General features: G+C 51.2%; 1 protein-coding gene across 7 annotated transcripts in view; it reads left to right on the plus strand.

Moving 5' to 3' along the window:
* The first annotated feature begins 124 nt into the window (after positions 1-124).
* The window catches only part of ppp3cca (protein phosphatase 3, catalytic subunit, gamma isozyme, a), a 41,376-nt gene continuing 20,543 nt past the window's right edge, over positions 125-20,957 (plus strand). For 2 of the 7 annotated variants that reach the window (XM_081710986.1, XM_081710991.1), the window contains exons 1-8: positions 125-895; positions 1,209-1,238; positions 6,815-7,012; positions 8,571-8,695; positions 14,080-14,191; positions 15,013-15,158; positions 15,839-15,978; positions 16,707-16,784. In XM_081710986.1, the coding sequence (XP_081567112.1) occupies positions 841-895; positions 1,209-1,238; positions 6,815-7,012; positions 8,571-8,695; positions 14,080-14,191; positions 15,013-15,158; positions 15,839-15,978; positions 16,707-16,784 (884 nt within the window). In that variant the 5' untranslated portion in view covers positions 125-840. The remainder of the gene's footprint in view (positions 896-1,208; positions 1,239-6,814; positions 7,013-8,570; positions 8,696-14,079; positions 14,192-15,012; positions 15,159-15,838; positions 15,979-16,706; positions 16,785-20,957) is intronic. The other 5 variants (XM_081710995.1, XM_081710998.1, XM_081710993.1 and 2 more) reach the window with 5 other exon arrangements.

The raw sequence follows: 20,957 nt of genomic DNA on the forward strand, positions 1-20,957 counted from the left end.
AACTTCAGTCCATCACGCCCCATTTTAAGGTTTGGGTCGCGAATGCGAGTTTGCGTATGACGCGCAGGTTGCGTCATTACGTTCAGACCCGTTCCGCCATATTGTAGGAAATCCGTTTTGTGGTTTTCGGATTAGTGTTTAATCTGAAGGAGCTGGGAGGGACGGTGCGATTGCGAGTTAGCTGTCGCTAGCCATATGGTTAGCTGGAGTGGGAGGGTAGTGCAGAGAGTGTCGTTTATAGACACAGGACATATATCCCAGTGCGGCTGGGAATTTAACATTAACCGGGCTGTCTGGCTAACTAGCGGACTGACATTCTCACTGTAAAAAGTGGAAAATCGGATTAACATTCACGACCGCGTACCAAGACTAATCGTTGCTCTGAAGTGCTGTCAAAAAAATCCGGAGGTGGATGAAAACGTCGCCGGCTACTCGCAAATCCACGACATCTGTGAAAGAGCAGGACGTGCCCTGCTTGTAGTAGTTTACAGTGTTGAGCACTAGCGTGTTGGGTAACGTTACTTCACAATAAAAAAGCCAAAGCTTCTTGACGTTAATTAGATTTTGTTGATATTCTGATGCCCTTCCATCTGCATGAGGAACTTTGTTTATTTTTTTTTACTGAACTGGTCGTTTTTTCCTCATTTTGGGGCGATATCGGGTTGACCGTTTGACTGTTTCTTTACAAACGGAGCAGCTGGCTACTTTGCGGGCTGTAAAACGGCGACCGGCGACCACTTTTTCCTCGCTTGGACCTCATATCGGCAACACGGAGAATAGATTGGTAATTTTCTAGCTAATACAAATCCTCCTGGCACTTCTACAGCTGGTCAAACGAAGATGTCGACCAAAGAACCGAAAGAAAAACAATCAACCACTGAACGTATCATTAAAAGTAAGTTTATTTAGACAACTTTTAAAGCATGATGCACAGGTCTGCTGCATCCGCTAACTAGTATAAATTCTAACAAGTTCAATGCAGGTCTCCTCTTAGGACCGTTAGCGTTAATTGTTTTTAAAAATGTCATTTATTTTATTTTTATTATTGGCAAGATAACTGGTAAAGCGATAGTCTAGACAATTCAGTCGCCGGTATTCACTAAATTTGACAATAAATTCACGTCCCTGCAGATATCACCTGTAGCTGACCGAGTAAAACGAGTCCTGGTTATTGATGTCCCTGTTTTGTTTTTGTTTTTTAAAAAAAGGTCGGTTGGTCACGCGAGGACGTCTTAACGGTTTGTGATGACGCGTTCATCATCTACTACACATCTCGCGCAAAGCACGGTGACATTTACAAATGTCCCCAGTTCGGATTTACTTTTCAAATGATTATTTTTGTCAGTTTTATAATATTGAGGTCTGGTTACAAGGCATATTTGTTTTCGTTTTGTCAAACCTTTGCTTTAAAACTGCGAGGATCCAGGGTGTTTTTCAGTTCACTTTGCTCTTTAAATTCTCTATATTGTCATTTTTTCCAAGCGTCCTGTTTGTCTTCCTTCTGACCATTCTGTTACTGAAATTGGGTTTTTGAGTCACCGAGTGTCATGCCTGCTGTAGTTGGAGAGAGCCTGAATTTTATCTCAGATTTTTGTTTTGTCTGGGGTCTGATTGTGATTGGCTCTTGACTTAGAATCAGTGGCGCAAAAATAGGCAATGTTTATAGCTTCTGCTCCCTGTCTGTGTAGCCAGGTGTAATGCTCTTTGACAGCCTCCAGAGTCTAAACAATTCAAACAAACTGAACATCCTAATCTTTTAATTCTTATCTTAACTGCCTTATGATAAGACAGTTTTACGTCTTATCAACCATGCTAAGGCTTTTCATGTCAGACACAACTGCATTCAAAATGGCCTCAGTTGTATGCTGAGACACTCGCTGAAGCTTGCCCCCCAAAAAGTTAAAGAAACCTTTGCTTCTTTAAAGCAGGCCTTTATTCAGAATATTTTGTATTTGTATGTGTATCACCGTGTGTCATGCAAAACTATACATTAGGATTGTACGCAATGGAGAGTGCTGGCTGTCTCTCTGTGCTCACAAGTGGTGGATTCCAGCTCTGACCAGGACGTTAATGCTGGCAGCCACCAGATCTCTGGGCCGCCCCAACTTTCTGGAAAACTTCACCCTCTGCTTCTTGAGCGTCGGCTTTGAGAACGAGGGCTCGAGTAATTAAATACGGCCGAGAGCGGTAAGAGGAGGGGGAGTGGGGAGGCGGATCACATCCCAGTCGCGTTCCTGATTCGGAAAAGCCAGGCTGAGGAGCTGCTGAGAGGGAGGCAGTAGCTCGGCCTGGAACAGAAGGTACCATCCAGTAAAGGGGAAGATCTGGGGAGGGAGGAGCGAGGTGGATTGAGCTAGGGGGACGTGCAGCCCTGCTGAGTTTAGCTCGAACCCATGATATACTGATGTTGTAGCTAGTGAGATTACGATCCTCTACCCCAAATGTATACTGTTTGTATTAGTGTTACTACCTTTTACTCCTAATGTCTGCTGTTTGTGGAGTGAAAATCATATTAAATGGCCTCTCTCAGTTTTCAGGGGAGGAATTTCCGAATAGTTGAAAACAAAGGTTCCTTATTTAACACAACCGGAAGTCCTTTTACATTTTGGGGATACTAAATGCTTACTGCATTTCTGAGCTCTTCTGGAAGTTTCCACGTGGGCAGGTCTGCTTTGGTGGATTTAGCACTTTTTCCACAAAACAGTAGCTCACCAACCAATAAAAACTTTAAGAATGTTTAATCGATTTATCCACAGTTTCCTTTGCATACTCGATAAATGTTTGGAGTTTGTCTTGTATGGAAAATAAACTGTTCAGCACATCTCTGTTTGAAGTTAATGCAATATATTTCTGTGAATGCAGCAGACTGAAAATAGTTCACACTTGCTTCACCGACTATCTGGGCCAGTTCTTAGTTTGTGGTTGTCTAGGGAGACGTTTTACAGTGTGGTCAGTCCTCACTGCGGCAACATCTTGTTGTTGCTTAACAGGCTTTCAATTAAGGGAGGGGGGGTGGGTCTGCTGAAAGCACCCACAGTCACCCAACCAGAGGTGTTTAGACTCACAACAGACCACAGTTAAATCAGACCCGGTGCCTATTTGCCTTTCAAATGTCCAGGGCCCAGGCCGGCTCTGTCAGCGTATTAGCAAAACTGGAAATGCGCGACCAGGATCTGTCTAGTATGCAAGCGAGGTGAAGTGGTTAATGCGTAACTACCTGCCTGCTAAATCTCCGAAGCTGGCTGTGAGAGTTTTGAGTGCTACTGTTTTGGCGCGACATCTGTCACATCTTTCTTGTGCAAAGATCTTTGTCGGTCAGGAAGCCCCTGACCTAGACGTTCCTCCGCGCATGTACTCAACCCATCTCACCAGACTCCAGGCGTTGCCAGATCCCCCTCTGCGTATTTCCCTCTTGAGCTCAATAGTGCCATGCTGGCCAGACATGGTCACACTGACATTGTATTTTACCATCCACTCTGATCTGGAAGTTTGTCTTGTGCGGTGGACCTCAGGGCTGCGATCTGTTTTACCGTCCTGCTGGGCCCTTAAATAAACCGACTATAGACCAGGAATCCCTGGCTAATAGAGGCTTTACCTAATCTCTTCTCAGAGCGCCTACCCGGCTTACCGGACCATTTCCCAGCCCATCCTGTGGACCCGGGAGAGCTTACTGTTTACTTTTTTTACGCTCCTAGGTGTCGGAATGTGGTCCTTGGCCATCAGGGAGGATGAGTGGGGCTCTATTAGGGGATCCCCTTTACATCACTCTATTTCAGTATTTGTAGTGTGTTGAGGCAGTTCACACGTTCTGCCAAAACTGTTCTTTGATAATGTAGTGGGTTGTTGGTATGTGAGGGAAATCACAACTGTGCAGCTGAATTTGTGAACCAAACTGGGGCTGGGTGCTGGGTGTTGCCCTTCCTTAATAGTTGTTGAATGGTGACTACAAGTTTGTCGCGCGTCTGACAGCACTTGCGGATGCCCTCAGCCTAGGTTGGAAAATCAAATTGGCTCAATTAGCAGTGCCAACGCTGTGGCACATCCCCTGTCAACTCTGCTAATTCAATATATTTGCTATCATGTAGGTTTAGCAATTAACACCACTACTGTGGCTCTGTTTGGTGCAGACACAAATGCATTTGTCGTGACACTTCTGTAAAATTTTGGTTTTCTGGAAGGAGCTTGGAAGGTTGTTTGCCTTCCAGGCGTTGGACACGTGCCATATCTTGGAAACAAAGAGACACGTTAACTGTGCTTATTCGACCTGACTTCTCTCTTTACGGTTTTGATCCTCTCCCAAGCAGTCCTATGTCAGATAACTGAATCTGGTCATAAACTATTGCAAAACAATTGCATTGTTTCCACAGTTAGTCACAGAACAAATGCTTCAGAAGAACATCTGGGCAGAATTAAGGTCTGGGTTGAAAGACAGATTGAAAAAGTCGTGTCATGAAACGCCATGTTTAATTAGCTGATTGGTGTGTATGGGTAATGCCTTTGCTTAATGATCAGGCCTCATGAAGATGGTAAGTCTGGCTGCCGAGGACATACCTTGAGTCGAGATTCTAGAACCAAATTTAGATTTTGGCCAGTTACAGACTGTACAGACAAGATTCACAAGGGACTGGTTTGGCAGTCGCCAGTCTTCGGAATGCTGGGAATCTGGATCTGCAGGATGCCCTTCCACAAATCCTTGTTCTGCTGCTGTGGGGAAGTTCCTGTTAGATGGAGTTTGCTGAGGTTGATGCTGGAGATCTTGTACCCTGCATAATTACTTCACAAATCAGATCAATTAACCACAAATCAAACCCACCTGGCTTCAAATATTTAGGCACTTCAGAAGATTTTTGATCAGCGTGAAAGGTCCCTGGGTGCGTCTTTCCATTTCCTCATTATAGACCGCTCTTAGATGGCTCTAAACGGTTATTCATCTTTTAACATATGCAGTACATTACGTAGAGTGTAAAAGCCATTAGCCCGTGCATGTCACAGTACAATAGTCATCAAACCAGGAGCCTGTTTTACATACAAAGAATGTGCTGTGAGTCAAAGAGTGTAAATGGATATGCATAAAAATTTCCAAGTCAAGTTAATTGATCGCAGAACAAAATAGAGGTTTGCCCATCTCAGTTTGATTTGTTTAGTCTGGGTTGGCGGGTAGCATGGGGGCCTGCTGTCTGAAGCACATGCCCTACTCCCTCCGCGCACACGCAGCCCCATTGATTGTGTGATTCAGTAGATTGATTCGGCTCGCAGCGGGCGGGCATGGCCGAGGAGCCTGGCGGCACAGATTGTTTGGTGCTCTGCAGCGTCTGCCCCGGTCTTCCTTCCGTGCTCGAGGCGGTTGTCAGATCTAGGGGAGAGCTCTCTGGCGGCCAGCCGGCGCCAAGCCATGGCCCAGGCCCCATCCTGACGTGAGCTGCCTCTGGGAGCCTGTACGGAACCCTCTACGGTGGGTGGTCGTAGCTACACGTTGGTTGTCCCACCTGACCTTTGATGCACTGTATGACTCTGTGAAGGAGAGTCAGCCATTACCCAAGGGGACATTCTGAGGGAGGAGGCAAGGCAGCACACACACGGATGGAACCTGAACATTTTGAATGACACACACACGCGCACAGACTGACCCTAGCCTTTGTAATGGACACACACACACACACACCGGTTTTGGCTGGCAATGCCCAAGTCTTTGTCAGGTGGACTTGTGGTGGACTCCTGGATTGCTGATGTCAGAGGAAGAGACGACTGTAATCTGACACACAGCTTCCTGATGGAGTGCTGCTGTAGCTCGTCAGGCAGAGTAAGGGGAGCATAAGCAGCATGTGTGATGTATACACTGATAAGTGGACGTGCGTCACTCTGGATAAGGGGCTCCGCCAAACGCTGTGAATGTGCCACTTTGATCCATTTCCACTGGGAATCGTGATGTGTGGCTAGCCAGGCCTAGAACTGAACACGGGTGGTATGGGAGTTCTTTGTATTTCTGTGGACAGTATGACTGAAAATACATGTGATCTTACTTTGCTGGTCAGTGTTTGCATGTGCAGCAAAGCATTAATTAAATAATTTTGTGAGAGCAGGATCTAAATCTCCCTGTAAAATCTCCCTCTTCTGCTTGTACAGCTTAGCCCTTGCTGTTCCTGTAAGTCTGGATTGATTGGGGGGTCTTTTTAAATTCTCAAGTTCACCCTCTGAAACCTAAGGGCCCCGTCTGAGCGTGCATTTCATAACCGAGCGCGCCTAGAGCTGGGTCTCTCCCTCTCTCCATGGCAACCTTTAAAACGTTCATGGAGCGATTTTGACGAACTGTGTGTCCGATACCACCCCCACCTCCGGGCCATTCTGAGTTACAGCGAGCACAATTACGAGTGATCTAAAGGTGCCATTCCTTATTTTGGAGACAAGCCAAGGTTATGCTACTTTAGTGAGGAACGCAAACCCAAAACGCCAGGCCTTCTCAAAGCCACAGGTCCCTTGACTTTGTATCTGTATCTCCACAGGTTGTAATTTCATGTGAAACCGCGATTAACTTTTGGTTATGTCTCACTAGTGGAACTGCTCCATCTAATAGCGCTGATGAAACTGAGGTAGGGGGTCAGCAGCGTTTCTTAAAAATCTCGCCGTTCAAGTGAAGTCAGCCTGCTGAATGCAGGAACAAGCCAGACTTGTAGCCTAACGGTCCGTTCACCACGAACGTACGTACATGCTTGTCCTAGCTAAACCCCCCTGTTGAGTCCTCGAAGCACCCCCCCTGTGCTGAGCAGGGGGCCTCCATGACAAAGCGCGTGCTGTGCGTGTGCCCCCCCCCCCGCAGCCGTGCCTCTGCCCCCTCACCAGCGCCTGACCGCGAGGGAGCTGTTCACGGGCGGCAAGCCCAACGTGGAGCTGCTGAAGAGCCATCTGGTGAAGGAGGGCCGTGTGGAGGAGGACGCCGCCCTGCACATCATCAACGAGGGCGCTGACATCCTGCGGCAGGAGAAGTGCATGCTGGAGGTGGAGGCGCCCATCACAGGTGAGCACACCTGGCGTCCCCGCCCTTGCTCCCAGCCTGCTGCTGGACCTGTTGCTCACAAGTCACCTTTCCTATCAGCTGCTATTGGAAATTGTCGCAGGCGTTGCAATGTTTATAGTCGTGAACTTTTGAGTACAGGAACCTTACGGAGGTCTAGATGTGGCTTACTCGGGTTCGGTCAACTCCTAAAGCAGCTTCCTGGAAGCTTGGCACGTTCGTGATATATGTAGATCATGATCCATGGAGTGTTGTTTGAATAAGACCTTTTTTTTATGCCAGCATTGTCTTCTTATAGCTTGAGATACTAGCTTGCATGCTAATGATGCACTTTTTTTTGAGGAAATGTAATTTAGCTAACATCACCTGGCAACAAGGATGAGTCAGTTGGGTAGAGTGCTTCATATATGGATAGTGGACAATAAGAATGTATAAAAAAAAAAAAAAAGGACTTATATTTGACAATGGTACAGTTTATCGCGTCAGGCGTGTGCCTGTGTACAAAAGCTTTTCGTGCTTACTGAGGAGGTGTTTGACAAAGCTCTGCATTTCGCTGTGGTTCCGACTGTTTGAGTTGGAACGATGGGATAATGGCATATTCCAGCTTTCTCTGTGTGCGGGAGGTGTAGAAATGTCCCTGCACAAGTGACAAGCTCCACCGCAGAATGTAATGGCTGTGCGTCTGCTCAACAATGCTTCCGAGCTGGGAAACAAAGATACACTTTATACTCTTTTCTGGTGTGAAAGAACAAAAAAACCCAAAAAAAACCAAACACCCCCCGAAATCCTTGATATTATCTTCTCCAGAAAGCCTGACAGTGACAGAAAAAAATTCTTTTGTGTGAACAAATTGATCGCGAACAACATGAAGCTCTGAAACTGGGTGGTCAGGCCGGGCGGGTGCCCAATTGGCACTTTCGGTGTCCCGTGTGTGGGAATTTAGGACAACTATGAGCTATGAATGTGTCAGAAGCTTTAATTTTTTCACCCTCCTGGCCGGCGCACATAGTGTGCAGTGGGTCTGCTGGTTGGTGAAACCCTCCCCACTCTGGGCCGCGAGCCACTTGCCGCTGTGCCCGCTCCGAGACATGGTCGCCACCGGCACCGCTGTTGCTAAGTGACGGCTGCCTTGTCGCAGCAGCCCTGGAAGGGCGCGTGCGGAGGCGGGATGCTTCGTTGAGACCAAGGTCGACACTGCAGCCTCTGTCTGCGTAACTCACACCTGCACGCGGAGCCCTCCGCTGATGGCACACACACCTGCTGACGCCGGAGCACAACTGCCATCATGTGGCAAAAATAACACACTTGCCTCAAACACTAACCCCCCCCCCGGAATAAATTCTTTACCAGACACTACTGAGTGCAATATTACTTAATTTCCTTCAAGTTTTTACTATATTAACCAAGACAAGTCCATGGTTCACCACCATGTTTTTAAAATCGAAGGGGATCTTGTTTTCCCAGAACAGCAATGTACAATGTAGAATTTTGTCATTAATAGCTGTTTTGGGTTGCTGGTTTGCTGTTTTGGGTTGACTTGTTTTTGGGTGATCCTTCTCAGTATGCGGTGACGTCCACGGGCAGTTCTTCGACCTCATGAAGCTCTTCGAGGTGGGGGGCTCGCCCGACACCACGCGCTACTTGTTCCTGGGGGACTATGTGGACAGAGGCTACTTCAGTATCGAGGTGAGTACCTCTGGCGGAGGTGTGGTTTGTTAGCCTGACTTCCTTAGCTTGTCACTAATTGGCCTTTTTTTACCTTAATATTTCAGTTTCTGAAGCTCCTAAACGCAAACACCTGTCTCTTCCGTGTCGTGTATTGAGGAGCACTTTGCGTGCCGGCCTCTGCTGATCATTAGTTAGGTCAGGTTTTCGTGTTCCGACCGAACCCACAGGCAGGACACTTTCAGCAGGGGTTCGTTTGCACAGCATAATGCAGTCCTGAAATAGAAGAAATTGCAAAATCGCCCTTGGAGTGGGAATCGTAAGAACGGCGTTATTCGGAGTTCGTTTACTGAAAACCGGGGGGGGGGGGGAGAGAAAGCCGACCACACTACCAGACAGTGTCGCGTGTTTATAGCGTACACTACAGGACAGTGTTTCGTGTTTATGGTGTACACTACAGGACAATCCTGCCTGTTTATGGTGTAGGTTATTTAACTAGGACTGCTGGAAGGATGAAAGTGGCTGTGTGTATGATGTCCAGATCCACGAGCTCCGAGTGTGCGTGCGCTGAGTGATTACTTCATCGGGATTCTTGTGGGGAGCCGAGGACACGTGCCATCCCACCCGCATCCCCCCAGAGATTTGGCTGATGGTACATTCTGCCTGCATGTCAGCTCCAACCATCTGTTAAAAGCATAATCAGTAACAACCAGCTGTTATGTACTGTATTAACCCCACACACACACACACACACACACACACATGCGGGCGTGGGTGGGGGGGGGTACACGCATGGCCTCTCTCTGTGGGTCAGTGCTGTCCGGATGCGAGGGGATCTGAGCCAGGGTCCCACAGTGAAGGCTCGCAGGCAGGCCGTTGCTTTTCTCATGACCTCCCTGGCTCCCCCTCCTGGGAGGTGTGCGGTACTGTTGCTCTCGAGTCTTTGCAGAGGCTTGGGGGAGACGCTGCTGTCTCGCCTGTGTGAAAGCGTGGTGAGATTATGACACCAGCCCTGGGGAGGGATCAGGGTACGAACGAATGGAGGACAGCGCTGGAGGGAAAACCCCCTGGTCTAAATAAAGCTAAGCTCCCTGTAAGAGGAATGTTCCAGAATCTTCCTGGCCGATACATAAAGCCTATTGAAACCAAAACTCTTGACCCTTAATCATAGAGTTCTGAATCTAGGACGGAGATTTGGTGCACAGTAAAATGGAAGTGTGGAGTCTGACAGAATATGCCTGCAAGTCTCTTTTGACCATGCACCAGAAACCTAAAAGGTGACACCCCCACCCCTTGGGCGGTGGGGGTTAAAGTTTTGTCAAAATTACACATAATGCACATATTACATACACAGAAAGAGGCCTGTTGCTATTTACAAGAAACAAATTTCTGCCCTGCTCTGTGGGGGGTTATTTTCTAACAGGCATTGTTAAATTAGACCTGTTATCAGTGTGTTCATAGTGAGGTAGGCTCATCGTATGAAAGAAATAGCTTCATGGTAGCAATCATGTTTTTGTTTTTATTAAAGTTTTATTTAAAATTTTAGGATATTGAAGTGTTAATGTAAATGTTCGTCAAAAAAGCTAACTTAGCTATCTAATGTTACTAGATGGCGGAACTACATTTACGGCATTTAGCTGACGCCTTTATCAAAATTAACTTACAATTATGACTAAATACAACTTGAGTAATTGAGGGTTAAGGGCCTTGCTCAGGGGCCCAACAGCGGCAGCTTGGCAGTGATTGGGCTTGAACCAGCAACCTTACGATTACAAGTGGAGTACCTTAACCACTGAGCTACCACTGCCTCTTGAATTGGCTCCAACTGCTCACTGACCGAGTGGTGTTCTTCAGCAGAGGCGCACAGTGGTTTCCCAAAAGCCAGCAACATGCCCGTGCAAACCGCGCTGCCCCGTACGGAACGCTAACAATATAACTGCAAAAAGAATATAACTGCAAAAAGAAGAGCAGACTAACAGTTTAAGCAAATATCTGCATCCTTGTCAAGAGTAAACACAATTTGATACAATCACCCAACAGGTCAATCTAATGTTTCTGCGCTGCCGACTTCACAGGCTGAGTTCCAGGGCTAACAGGGGATCGCTATCTTAATCTCCTCCCAGTCAAACAAGCTCCACTTTGCACTGTAACTTTGCTACAACACCAGCTATTTGGCATGTTTTTTTTCCTTCCTGGAAAAAAAACCAAAACAACCAAAACTACAATCCCTCCCCTACCGCAAAGCGACTGGATGGAGGGGGGATAAAACCCTGAGATTTCTAAGATTCAGTAAATGCCCTCACAGGCAATCACTGGGCCAGCAATAGCCTCCATTTCCAAGCAACAGAATTGCCGATCTACACGGTGCTGGGAGCGTGTTTCAAATACGAGATGTTTTCGTCCAGCGAATCAAGTACTCACATTAATAGGATGAGGCGGGATATTCATCAGTGTCTGTTATGCTCAGCCAATGGCACCGACTCCAATAAAGTCCCCAATAAAAAAAAACATATCGAATCCAGATGTCATGGCAACCGGAGCCAGATCGGCACAGTGGTGGCAGTGTTTAGGCCTCTCCTGGGCTTACTCGCCGATCGCGTCGGCGGGGTTGTAGAATTGTGACTAGGGCAGAGACGCTTCAGATACGTGCAGCTCGGACCGCCTTTATTCTGGTTGGACTACCTGTACATGTTTAAAGAGCCAACTGTGTCAGAGCCAAGGGTTTGAACATTTTGGAAACTGCATTTCTGCCTGGATATCTAGGAGACTAATAACCAGTCGACCAGTGTGATCGTTCTGCCCTGAAAATAACAAATTGCTGGAAAACAAGAAAAAGTTGCCCGGGGCTTTAATTGCGAGCTGTTTCAAAAGGAGTGCAGCATAATTCTTGGAAAAAGGTGTTTTGAGACAACAAAAACATTTTCCTTCCCCCCCCCCCCCCCGATGTGTTTAGATGATGCCTCTGGAAGATATAACTGGGGTCACACCTCTTAAACACCTTTTCAAGCTGTTTTCACACATTACATGTCCCTCGTTAGCTGACCTTGGCTTGACTTGGAACTCTGAATGGCTGCAACGTCAAAAAAATGGGAGAGCCAGCCTACCAGTACTGCACGCTGTGTGCGACCCTTTCTTTCCCAAGAAGAAAGGCTCCGCCCTCTCGTTTTGCCAATCCCACCTTAGCATCATCAACCAATAGCGTGAGGCAGATTTGCTGAGGGTCTCGTAGTGCCTCGGTTTCTGTGAAGTGTCCACTGCACTAGGCTGGACCGTTACATTTGTAGTTAAAAAAAAAACCCCATCATGAATAGTGCTCAAACAGGGCGTGCCTGTCTCTGTGCACGTGGCAGTGTGAAGAGTGGGCTGCATTGCTTGCTGTACGTCTCTGCCCTGTTACTGACCCGATGGTCAACGCGGTTACACTTAATGTGACGGAAATGGCCCTCCTTATCGGCCCCCGCACCCAACGCCCCTCGAAGTGAGGGAACCCACATGCACGATCCTGTTTGCTACGCGGCGAATACCTCCTCCCTGCCCCTGCAGTGGTGGGCTGCCTTGCTTTGATCCAGGAGAGTGTTATTCGTACAGCACCCCCCCACACACACACACACACACACACACACACACACACTCTTTCTCTGAACCCCAGGCTTGGTCGTTCTGACGTGGGTTCAGTCTCCTCTTGTCTGACACAATGCCAGCATTGGCCTTTACTTTTGCCCTCCTACGCTTGTGGGAGAGGGAGAGAGAGAATGAGTGAGTGCTGCCAATTTTCCCTTATTTTCTTCTCTCTTCCTCTCCCATTTCCTCCCTCTCTTACATAGAGCAGGTCCTTCACTCATTGCTGCCATTACCTTTAATTTTCTACTCATTCTTCCGTCTGCGTAGGCCGAGGTACCGACTTCCAGCGTTGCCCGTGCACGCTACTCGCACGACACGTGACCGGGTGCCGGCCGTCCTCGGTCACCTTGGCGGTGTGCGCTTGCCACCGCAGGAGCGGCAGGAGTAGTCGCGCGGTAACAGGAGTCGGAGAGGACCAGCGCCTAATGGGAACTACGCGGGCTGCGTTCCTGTGAACGGGCGCGGAGGCGCGTTGGGCCCCCTCCCCGAGTGCCAGCTCACACCGCCAGGTCTCCGTGTGGTCCGCTGCCGCACGCGTCCCACCGAGCTGAGCCGCTCCCTTTGGTCAGTCCGTCGCTGCGTGGGTCGATTGTTAGCGACTCCTCGTGCGCACGATGGCCATCTGGGCTTGGGCAATGTGGTGACGGGCCAGCCGTTAAAGAATAGAACTTCGGCACGATGTGGGAGAAGAAGACTACAGCAGTAAATCTTGTCAGAAATTCATACTCAAACTTCTGCTCATTTGCACGCATTGAGAAACTTCGGATCTGTTTTTTTTTTTGTTTTTTTTCTCAGCCAGAAGTGTAATAGTCTAACATCAGGCAGTCAGTTCAACAACAGAGAATTGTGATCAAACTTAAGAAGCAGGGGTCGAGAGGAGGAGTCGAGGGCGGGGCATATATGAGGGGGTGGAGTCATCACCTCCACACCTGAATGCCGGACTCGCACAGAAGAATTACGGAGACGTTCGGACAAATTACAGCAGCACAAATGTAATATTCAACAGAATCAGTAACAGGCACAAAATAAGACAAATACAGAGTTCCTTCAGTCTGCACAATATATCAATTGATAATTATCGTATTTTATGTGTTGCCAAGTATATTGCATTTGCAATGTGGAGGCACATAATCACGATACGATATTTCTGTCCGTATCATGCCACCCTGTCCTGGAGTAATCGTCTAATGCTGTCATCTTCCCGGCACACGATTAAGCCACTGGGGGGGGGGGGGGGGTTGTTGTTGCAGCGTGACGAACCGGGACACAGCCTGGGACGTGTTCTAAATATTCCAGCGGGTTTCTTTGACCGGTGGTGTCTATGGTAGATGAGCTGCAGTGCTGGCCGCCCTCTGCACCGTGGAGGCGAGCCTGCTCTCACTCGGCCCGTCTGGGCTCGTTACCCAGTCACGCTGCCTTGCCGTGAGTTGAGCTGGTGGGCTGCAGCAAATAAACAGGAAGCAGGTCGCCGGCCACCCAAGACTCGCTTTTGAGGGGCACGACTAGACATCTCTTGTGTGATCACTTGTCTCAACTGAGCCTGATGAATTCTTTCCCCCTCTCTCTCCCTCCCTCTCTCTCGCGCTCTCTCCCTCTCCCTCCCTCTCTCTCGCGCTTTCCCTCTCTCCCTCCCTCTCTCTCTCGCGCTCTCTCTCTCTCTCTCTCTCTCTGCCTGCTTCTGCTCTCTTTCTCTCTGTTTCTCTTTCTTCTCTCCCCCACCCCACCCCCTCTGTCTCTCTCCATTTCTCCTCCTCCAAACCTTCTCTCCTCTCTCCCCCCTACAGTGTGTGCTGTTCCTTTGGGCGCTGAAGATCAACCACCCCACCACACTCTTCCTCCTCCGAGGGAACCACGAGTGCCGGCACCTCACGGAGTACTTCACCTTCAAGCAAGAATGTGAGTGCGCAGAGCAGGGCGCCGCACACACCTGCGGGCCACAAACGTGGGAAAGACTTTGGAAGGGCTGGCACAGTATGGAGGATCTAAAAAGGGGTGGAGCTCTGGGTGTGGGTGCCCATTTGGTGTTTTAACGCTTTTACCGATGCTGTGTTTGCACAAAACAGCATGACTTGGGTTGTCCTTTTGCACTGGGCTGAGTGAGTGAGGGAGGGAGGGAGGGAGGGATGGATGGATGCATGCCTCTGGAAAATGACCAAGCCGACGTCCTAAGTTCCAAAACGCAGCGGAGTGGGTCTGTAGCGAACAGGTGAGAACAGAGAGCGCTCGTTGAAAGAGGCCTTTAGGCGTAAAGGGAACTACGACTCTGTCGTACCGGAGCAGCTGGGTTTGAAGCCGAGTAGCTGGGCCGACTTTAGCTGTGTGGCCGTGCCTTTTCTTCAGAAGGGCTCCCCGTGCGACCTTCTTTTGCAGCTTTAAATAAAGCTTTGTGGATTGATTCGGGGGGCCCACAGTGGGAACTTCTGAAAGCAAGGCTGGTAAATCAGGAAGTGGGACGCCGTGGAAACGACGAGCTTCCCGAGCTCGCTGACAAGCGGCCCTGACTGGGATCGCGACAGCCCGAGCGTAATAGAATGGCAGCTTTAGCCACGGCCGTTGGCGCGTGTGGGCAGAGCGAGGAGCCAGAGTGGTCCCTCGGAGCCCTTATGGGGTGGCGCGACGTGTCGTTGTAGACTATAAAGGCTGGAATAACACGGGGAGGAACATTTTCCTGCCCCTTTCAACCCTCTCCCCGTTTCCCACCCCTTCTCTTCCGGCAGGTAAGATCAAATACTCGGAGCGGGTCTACGACGCGTGCATGGAAGCTTTCGACTGCCTGCCCCTCGCTGCCCTGCTCAACCAGCAGTTCCTGTGTGTGCACGGAGGTCTCTCGCCCGAAATCAGCTGCTTAGACGACATCCGCAAGGTAAGTGGGGGTGTGCGGCAGAGGCCCCGCCCGTTTTTACAGGCGCCTCGGAATGCTTGGGCAGGGGTCCCTGACGCTTCGCGTGCCGTAAAGAGAAACAGCCGGGTTTGGGGGTGTTGTGTCTCTCCTGGAAACCCCCAGATAAAGCGCAGTGAAGTGAGAAGAGCTTCTCTTTTCTTCTCTTCTCCGTGGTTGTTTCCTTTGCTTTTTGACTGTGGATAGTGGAACCCGGAGTGAGACGTTATCCGAGCTCCTGGGCCTACTCTGAGAAGGTGTCTTTAGGAGTAATCGTTTACACGCAAAAACGCAGGCCGAACCGAAATCAGACAGATTCGTGACGCTGGTTACCGTTTCCTCTCTGGGACTATTGGCGGAAAGAAACCATTCTCGGCTGGAGGAACGGAAGAAACCTCTGTACTGTGTCATGACCAACATTAGGGCTAGGAAGCACTTTGGTAAAATAAAGCGTCCAAATCCGAATTGACTCTTGAGTCGCGTAGCTGCGTTCAAAGGACTGTGGTGCCGATATCGCGAAAAGTGCTCGTGCGTGCCCGGATTTTTGTAGGCTGCGATGGTGGAAGGGCTGACATGGTTCTGGGAATGTGTCTGGCTGCCTGTCTGTCTGCGCGCCTGCCTGTCTGTCTGCGCGCCTGTCTGTCTGTCTGTGCGCTTGCCTGCAGTTAGACAGGTTTAAGGAGCCTCCAGCTTTCGGGCCAATGTGTGACCTGATCTGGGCAGACCCTGGCGAGGACTACGGGAGCGAGAAAACTTCAGAACACTTCAACCACAACTCCGTGCGGGGCTGCTCCTACTTCTTCAGGTACCTGCCCCTCGGCCCTCAGGCTCCGCCCCCGGTCCTGAGGTAGCCCCGCCCTACGGAATTAATAAGCGTCTTCTCTTGTGTCCCACATTATTCAGTCCAGTAATTAGCATTAGCAGGTCATTAGCAGTCACTTTGTTAGTTTAGGCAAATTAGGGCTGCTTGTGTTAATCTGCTTAGGGTAACAGGTGTTCATGGGCCAAAAAGTGCTTGGCAGACCGTGTGTGTGTGTGTGTGTGTGTGTGTGTGTGTGTGTGTGTGTGTGTGTGTGTGTGTGTGTGTGTGTGTGTGTGTGTGTGTGTGTGTGTGTGTGTGTGTGTGTGTGTGTGTGTGTGTGTGTGTGTGTGTGTGTGTGTGTGTGTGTGTGTGTGTCACGCTTACATGTGGAATTGCTAAGTCATCTTGAGCACTGAGTGGAAATCTCTGATTTGGGCTGGCTCTATGGAAACACTGAACTGAGCTGTTTCACACACATCTGTGTGTGTGTGTACACGTGTGTGTGCCTCCCACACGTCTGCCTGTCCAGCTGGCCCGTTCCACGCTCACGGAACCCTAACTAAACGCAGGTGCAGTACTCGCCCGGGCGCCGTGGGGCGGCGTCGGGCCCAAAGCGCCGGCCAACTACTGTACGCGGACCACCTCTGAGGGAACTCTGTGGGGGGTCTGGACCCCGGTGCTTGTCCCTCTCTGTCCATCTAGCAGCCTCTCTTGTCTTTCTGTGCTTCCAGTTACCCTGCAGTATGCGACTTCTTGACAAACAACAACCTTCTGTCCGTGATAAGAGCCCACGAAGCTCAGGACGCAGGGTAAGCAGGCTCTGTCCCCCCTGGGACACTTTGTTTTCACAAACGCCACTCGCTTTCCTTTCCATGCTTTGTTGCTAGCTTTTTTGTTGTTTTTTTTTTTTTTAAGGGAAAAGGCCCAGGGTTTGAAAGGCCGTCGGCCTATTTTAAGTTCCTAGTGTAGCTTCTCTGCCCCCTCAGATGGATGAGCGGTTTTTTTTGGGAACGCTGCGTTCTGACTTCCTGGTGTGCAAGTCACCTTTCGACACGTTTTGATGTGCGGTGATGCACACTTCAGAAAAAGCAAAAACGTAGTACTAGAGTGTTTACTGTGTTATATGTTATGGCGGCCCGAATGTATTTATATATTGGGAGACTGTTTGTAATGGAAAAGGCAGAGCTTAAAGCCACAGAGGAGAGGTGATTTTACACATCTCTAGTCTGTGTTTCTGTAGTAGTGTGTGTGTGTGTGCGCGCGCGTGTCTGTGTGTGTGTGCGCGCGCGTGCCTGTGTGTGTGTGCGCGCGCGTGCCTGTGTGTGCGTGCGTGCGCGCGTCTGTGCCTGTGTGTGTGCGCGCGTCTGTGCCTGTGTGTGTGCGTGCGCGTGTCTGTGCCTGTGTGTGTGCGTGCGCGTGTCTGTGCCTGTGTGTGTGCGTGCGCGTGTCTGTGCCTGTGTGTGTGCGTGCGCGTGTCTGTGCCTGTGTGTGTGCGTGCGCGTGTCTGTGCCTGTGTGTGTGCATGCGCGTGTGTGCGCGTGCGCGTGTCTGTGTGTGCGCGTGCGCGTCTGTGCCTGTGCGTGTCTGTGCCTGTGTGTGTGTGCGCGTGTCTGTGCCTGTGTGTGTGTGCGCGTGTCTGTGGCTGTGTGTGTGCGCGTGTCTGTGGCTGTGTGTGTGCGCGTGTCTGTGGCTGTGTGTTTGTGTGTGTCTGTGCCTGTGTGCGTGTGCGCGCGTGTCTGTGCCTGTGTGTGTGCGCGCGTGTCTGTGCCTGTGTGTGTGTGTGTGTGCGCGTGTGTCTGTGCCTGTGTGCCTGTGTGTGCGCGCGTGTCTGTGCCTGTGTGTGTGCGCGTGTCTGTGCCTGTGTGTGCGCGTGTCTGTGCCTGTGTGTGTGCGTGTCTGTGCCTGTGTGTGTGCGCGTGTGTGTGTGCGCGTGTCTGTGCACGGGTGTGTGCGCGTGTCTGTGCCTGTGCGTGCGTGTGTGCGTGCGCGTGTCTGTGCTTGTGCGTGTGTGCGTGCGCGTGTCTGTGCTTGTGCGTGTGTGCGTGCGCGTGTCTGTGCCTGTGTGTGTGCGTGCGCGTGTCTGTGGCTGTGTGTGTGCGCGTGTCTGTGGCTGTGTGTGTGCGCGTGTCTGTGGCTGTGTGTGTGCGCGTGTCTGTGGCTGTGTGTGTGCGCGTGTCTGTGGCTGTGTGTGTGCGCGTGGCTGTGTGTGTGCGCGTGTCTGTGGCTGTGTGTGTGCGCGTGTCTGTGGCTGTGTGTGTGCGCGTGTCTGTGGCTGTGTGTGTGCGCGTGTCTGTGGCTGTGTGTGTGCGCGTGTCTGTGCCTGTGTGTTTGTGTGTGTGCGCGTGTCTGTGCCTGTGCGTGTGCGCGCGTGTCTGTGCCTGTGCGTGCGTGTGCGCGCGTGTCTGTGCCTGTGTGTGCGTGTGCGCGTCTGCCTGTGTGTGTGCGCGTTTCTGTGCCTGTGTGCGCGTGTCTGTGCCTGTGTGTGTGCGCGTGTGTGTGCGCGTATCTGTGCACGGGTGTGTGCGCGTGTCTGTGCCTGTGCGTGTGTGTGTGTGCGTGCGCGTGTCTGTGCCTGTGCGTGCGTGCGTCTGTGCCTGCGCGTGTCTGTGTCTGTGCCTGTGCGTGTGCGTGCGCGTGTCTGTGCTTGTGTGTGTGTGTGCGCGTGTCTGTGCCTGTGTGTGTGCGCGCGCGTCTGTGCCTGTGTGTGCGTGCGCGCGTCTGTGCCTGTGTATGTGCGCGCACGCGTCTGTGCCTGTGTGTGTGCGCGCGCGCGTCTGTGCCTGTGTGTGTGCGTGCGCGCGTCTGTGCCTGTGCGCGCGTGTCTGTGCCTGTGTGTGTGTGTGTGCGTGTCTGTGCCTCTGTGTGTGTGTGCGCGTGTGTGCGTGTCTGTGCCTCTGTGTGTGTGCGCGCGCGTGTATGTGCCTCTGCATGCGTGTGGGTGCATGTCCGTGCCTCTGCGTGTGCGCATGTCTGTGCCTCTGGCGGGGGGGGGGGGGGGGGGGGGGTTTGTCTCTGTGCCTCTGGGTGCGTGTGCGTGTGTGTCTCTGTGCCTCTGGGAGTGTGTGTGTGTATGTCTCTGTGCCTCTGGGTGTGTGTGTGTGTGTGTGTGTGTGTGTGTGTGTGTGTATGTCTCTGCCCCTCGGGGGGGTGTGTGTGTGTCTCTGTGCGTGTGTGTCTCTGTGCCTCTAGGCTGTTTGTGTGCCTCTGTGCCTCTGGGGTGTGTGTGTGTGTGTGTGTGTGTGTCTCTGTGTGTGTGTGTCTCTGTGCCTCTGGGTGTGTGTGTGTGTGTGTGTCTCTGTGCCTCTGGGTGTGTGTGTGTGTGTGTGTCTCTGTGCCTCTGGGGGTGTGTGTGTGTCTCTGTGCCTCTGGGGGTGTGTGTGTGTGTGTGTCTCTGTGCCTCTGGGGGTGTGTGTGTGTGTGTGTGTGTCTCTGTGCCTCTGGGGGTGTGTGTGTGTGTGTGTGTGTCTCTGTGCCTCTGGGGGTGTGTGTGTGTGTGTGTGTGTGTGTGTGTCTCTGTGCCTCTGGGGGTGTGTGTGTGTGTGTGTGTGTGTGTCTCTGTGCCTCTGGGTGTGTGTGTGTGTGTGTGTGTGTGTGTGTGTCTCTGTGCCTCTGGGTGTGTGTGTGTGTGTGTGTGTGTGTCTCTGTGCCTCTGGGTGTGTGTGTGTGTGTGTGTGTGTGTGTGTGTCTCTGTGCCTCTGGGTGTGTGTGTGTGTGTGTGTGTGTGTGTGTGTATCTGTGCCTCTGGGGTGTGGGTGTGTGTGTGTCTCTGTGCCTCTGGGGGTGTGTGTGTGTGTGTCTCTGTGTGTGTGTCTCTGTGCCTCTGGGTGTGTGTGTGTGTGTGTGTGTGTGTGTGTCTCTGTGCCTCTGGGGGTGTGTGTGTCTCTGTGCCTCTGGGGGTGTGTGTGTCTCTGTGCCTCTGGGGGTGTGTGTGTCTCTGTGCCTCTGGGGGTGTGTGTGTCTCTGTGCCTCTGGGGGTGTGTGTGTCTCTGTGCCTCTGGGGGTGTGTGTGTCTCTGTGCCTCTGGGGGTGTGTGTGTGTGTGTGTGTGTGCCTCTGGGGGTGTGTGTGTCTCTGTGCCTCTGGGGGTGTGTGTGTGTGTGTCTCTGTGCCTTTGGGGGTGTGTGTGTGTGTGTGTGTGTGTGTGTCTCTGTGCCTCTGGGGGTGTGTGTGTGTGTGTGTGTGTGTGTGTGTGTCTCTGTGCCTCTGGGGGTGTGTGTGTGTGTGTCTCTGTGCCTCTGGGTGTGTGTGTGTGTGTGTGTCTCTGTGCCTCTGGGTGTGTGTGTGTGTGTGTGTGTCTCTGTGCCTCTGGGGGTGTGTGTGTGTGTGTGTGTGTGTGTGTGTGTGTGTGTGTGTGTGTGTGTGTGTGTGTCTCTGTGCCTCTGGGTGTGTGTGTGTGTGTGTGTGTGTGTCTCGGTGCCTCTGGGTGTGTGTGTGTGTGTGTGTGTGTGTGTGTGTGTCTCTGTGCCTCTGGGTGTGTGTGTGTGTGTGTGTGTGTGTGTGTGTGTGTGTGTGTGTGTGTGTGTGTGTCTCTGTGCCTCTGGGGGTGTGTGTGTCTCTGTGCCTCTGGGGGTGTGTGTGTCTCTGTGCCTCTGGGGGTGTGTGTGTGTGTGTGTGTGTGTGTGTGTGCCTCTGGGGGTGTGTGTGTCTCTGTGCCTCTGGGGGTGTGTGTGTGTGTGTCTCTGTGCCTTTGGGTGTGTGTGTGTGTGTGTGTGTGTGTGTGTGTGTCTCTGTGCCTCTGGGGGTGTGTGTGTGTGTGTGTGTGTGTGTGTCTCTGTGCCTCTGGGGGTGTGTGTGTGTGTGTCTCTGTGCCTTTGGGGGTGTGTGTGTGTGTGTGTGTGTGTGTGTGTGTGTCTCTGTGCCTCTGGGGGTGTGTGTGTGTGTGTCTCTGTGCCTCTGGGTGTGTGTGTGTGTGTGTGTCTCTGTGCCTCTGGGTGTGTGTGTGTGTGTGTGTGTGTGTGTCTCTGTGCCTCTGGGGGTGTGTGT

The sequence above is a fragment of the Electrophorus electricus genome, chromosome 1 (genome assembly GCF_041902795.1).
Source record: "Electrophorus electricus isolate QZ-2024a chromosome 1, ASM4190279v1, whole genome shotgun sequence".
In the NCBI taxonomy this organism is placed as follows: Eukaryota; Metazoa; Chordata; class Actinopteri; order Gymnotiformes; family Gymnotidae; genus Electrophorus; species Electrophorus electricus.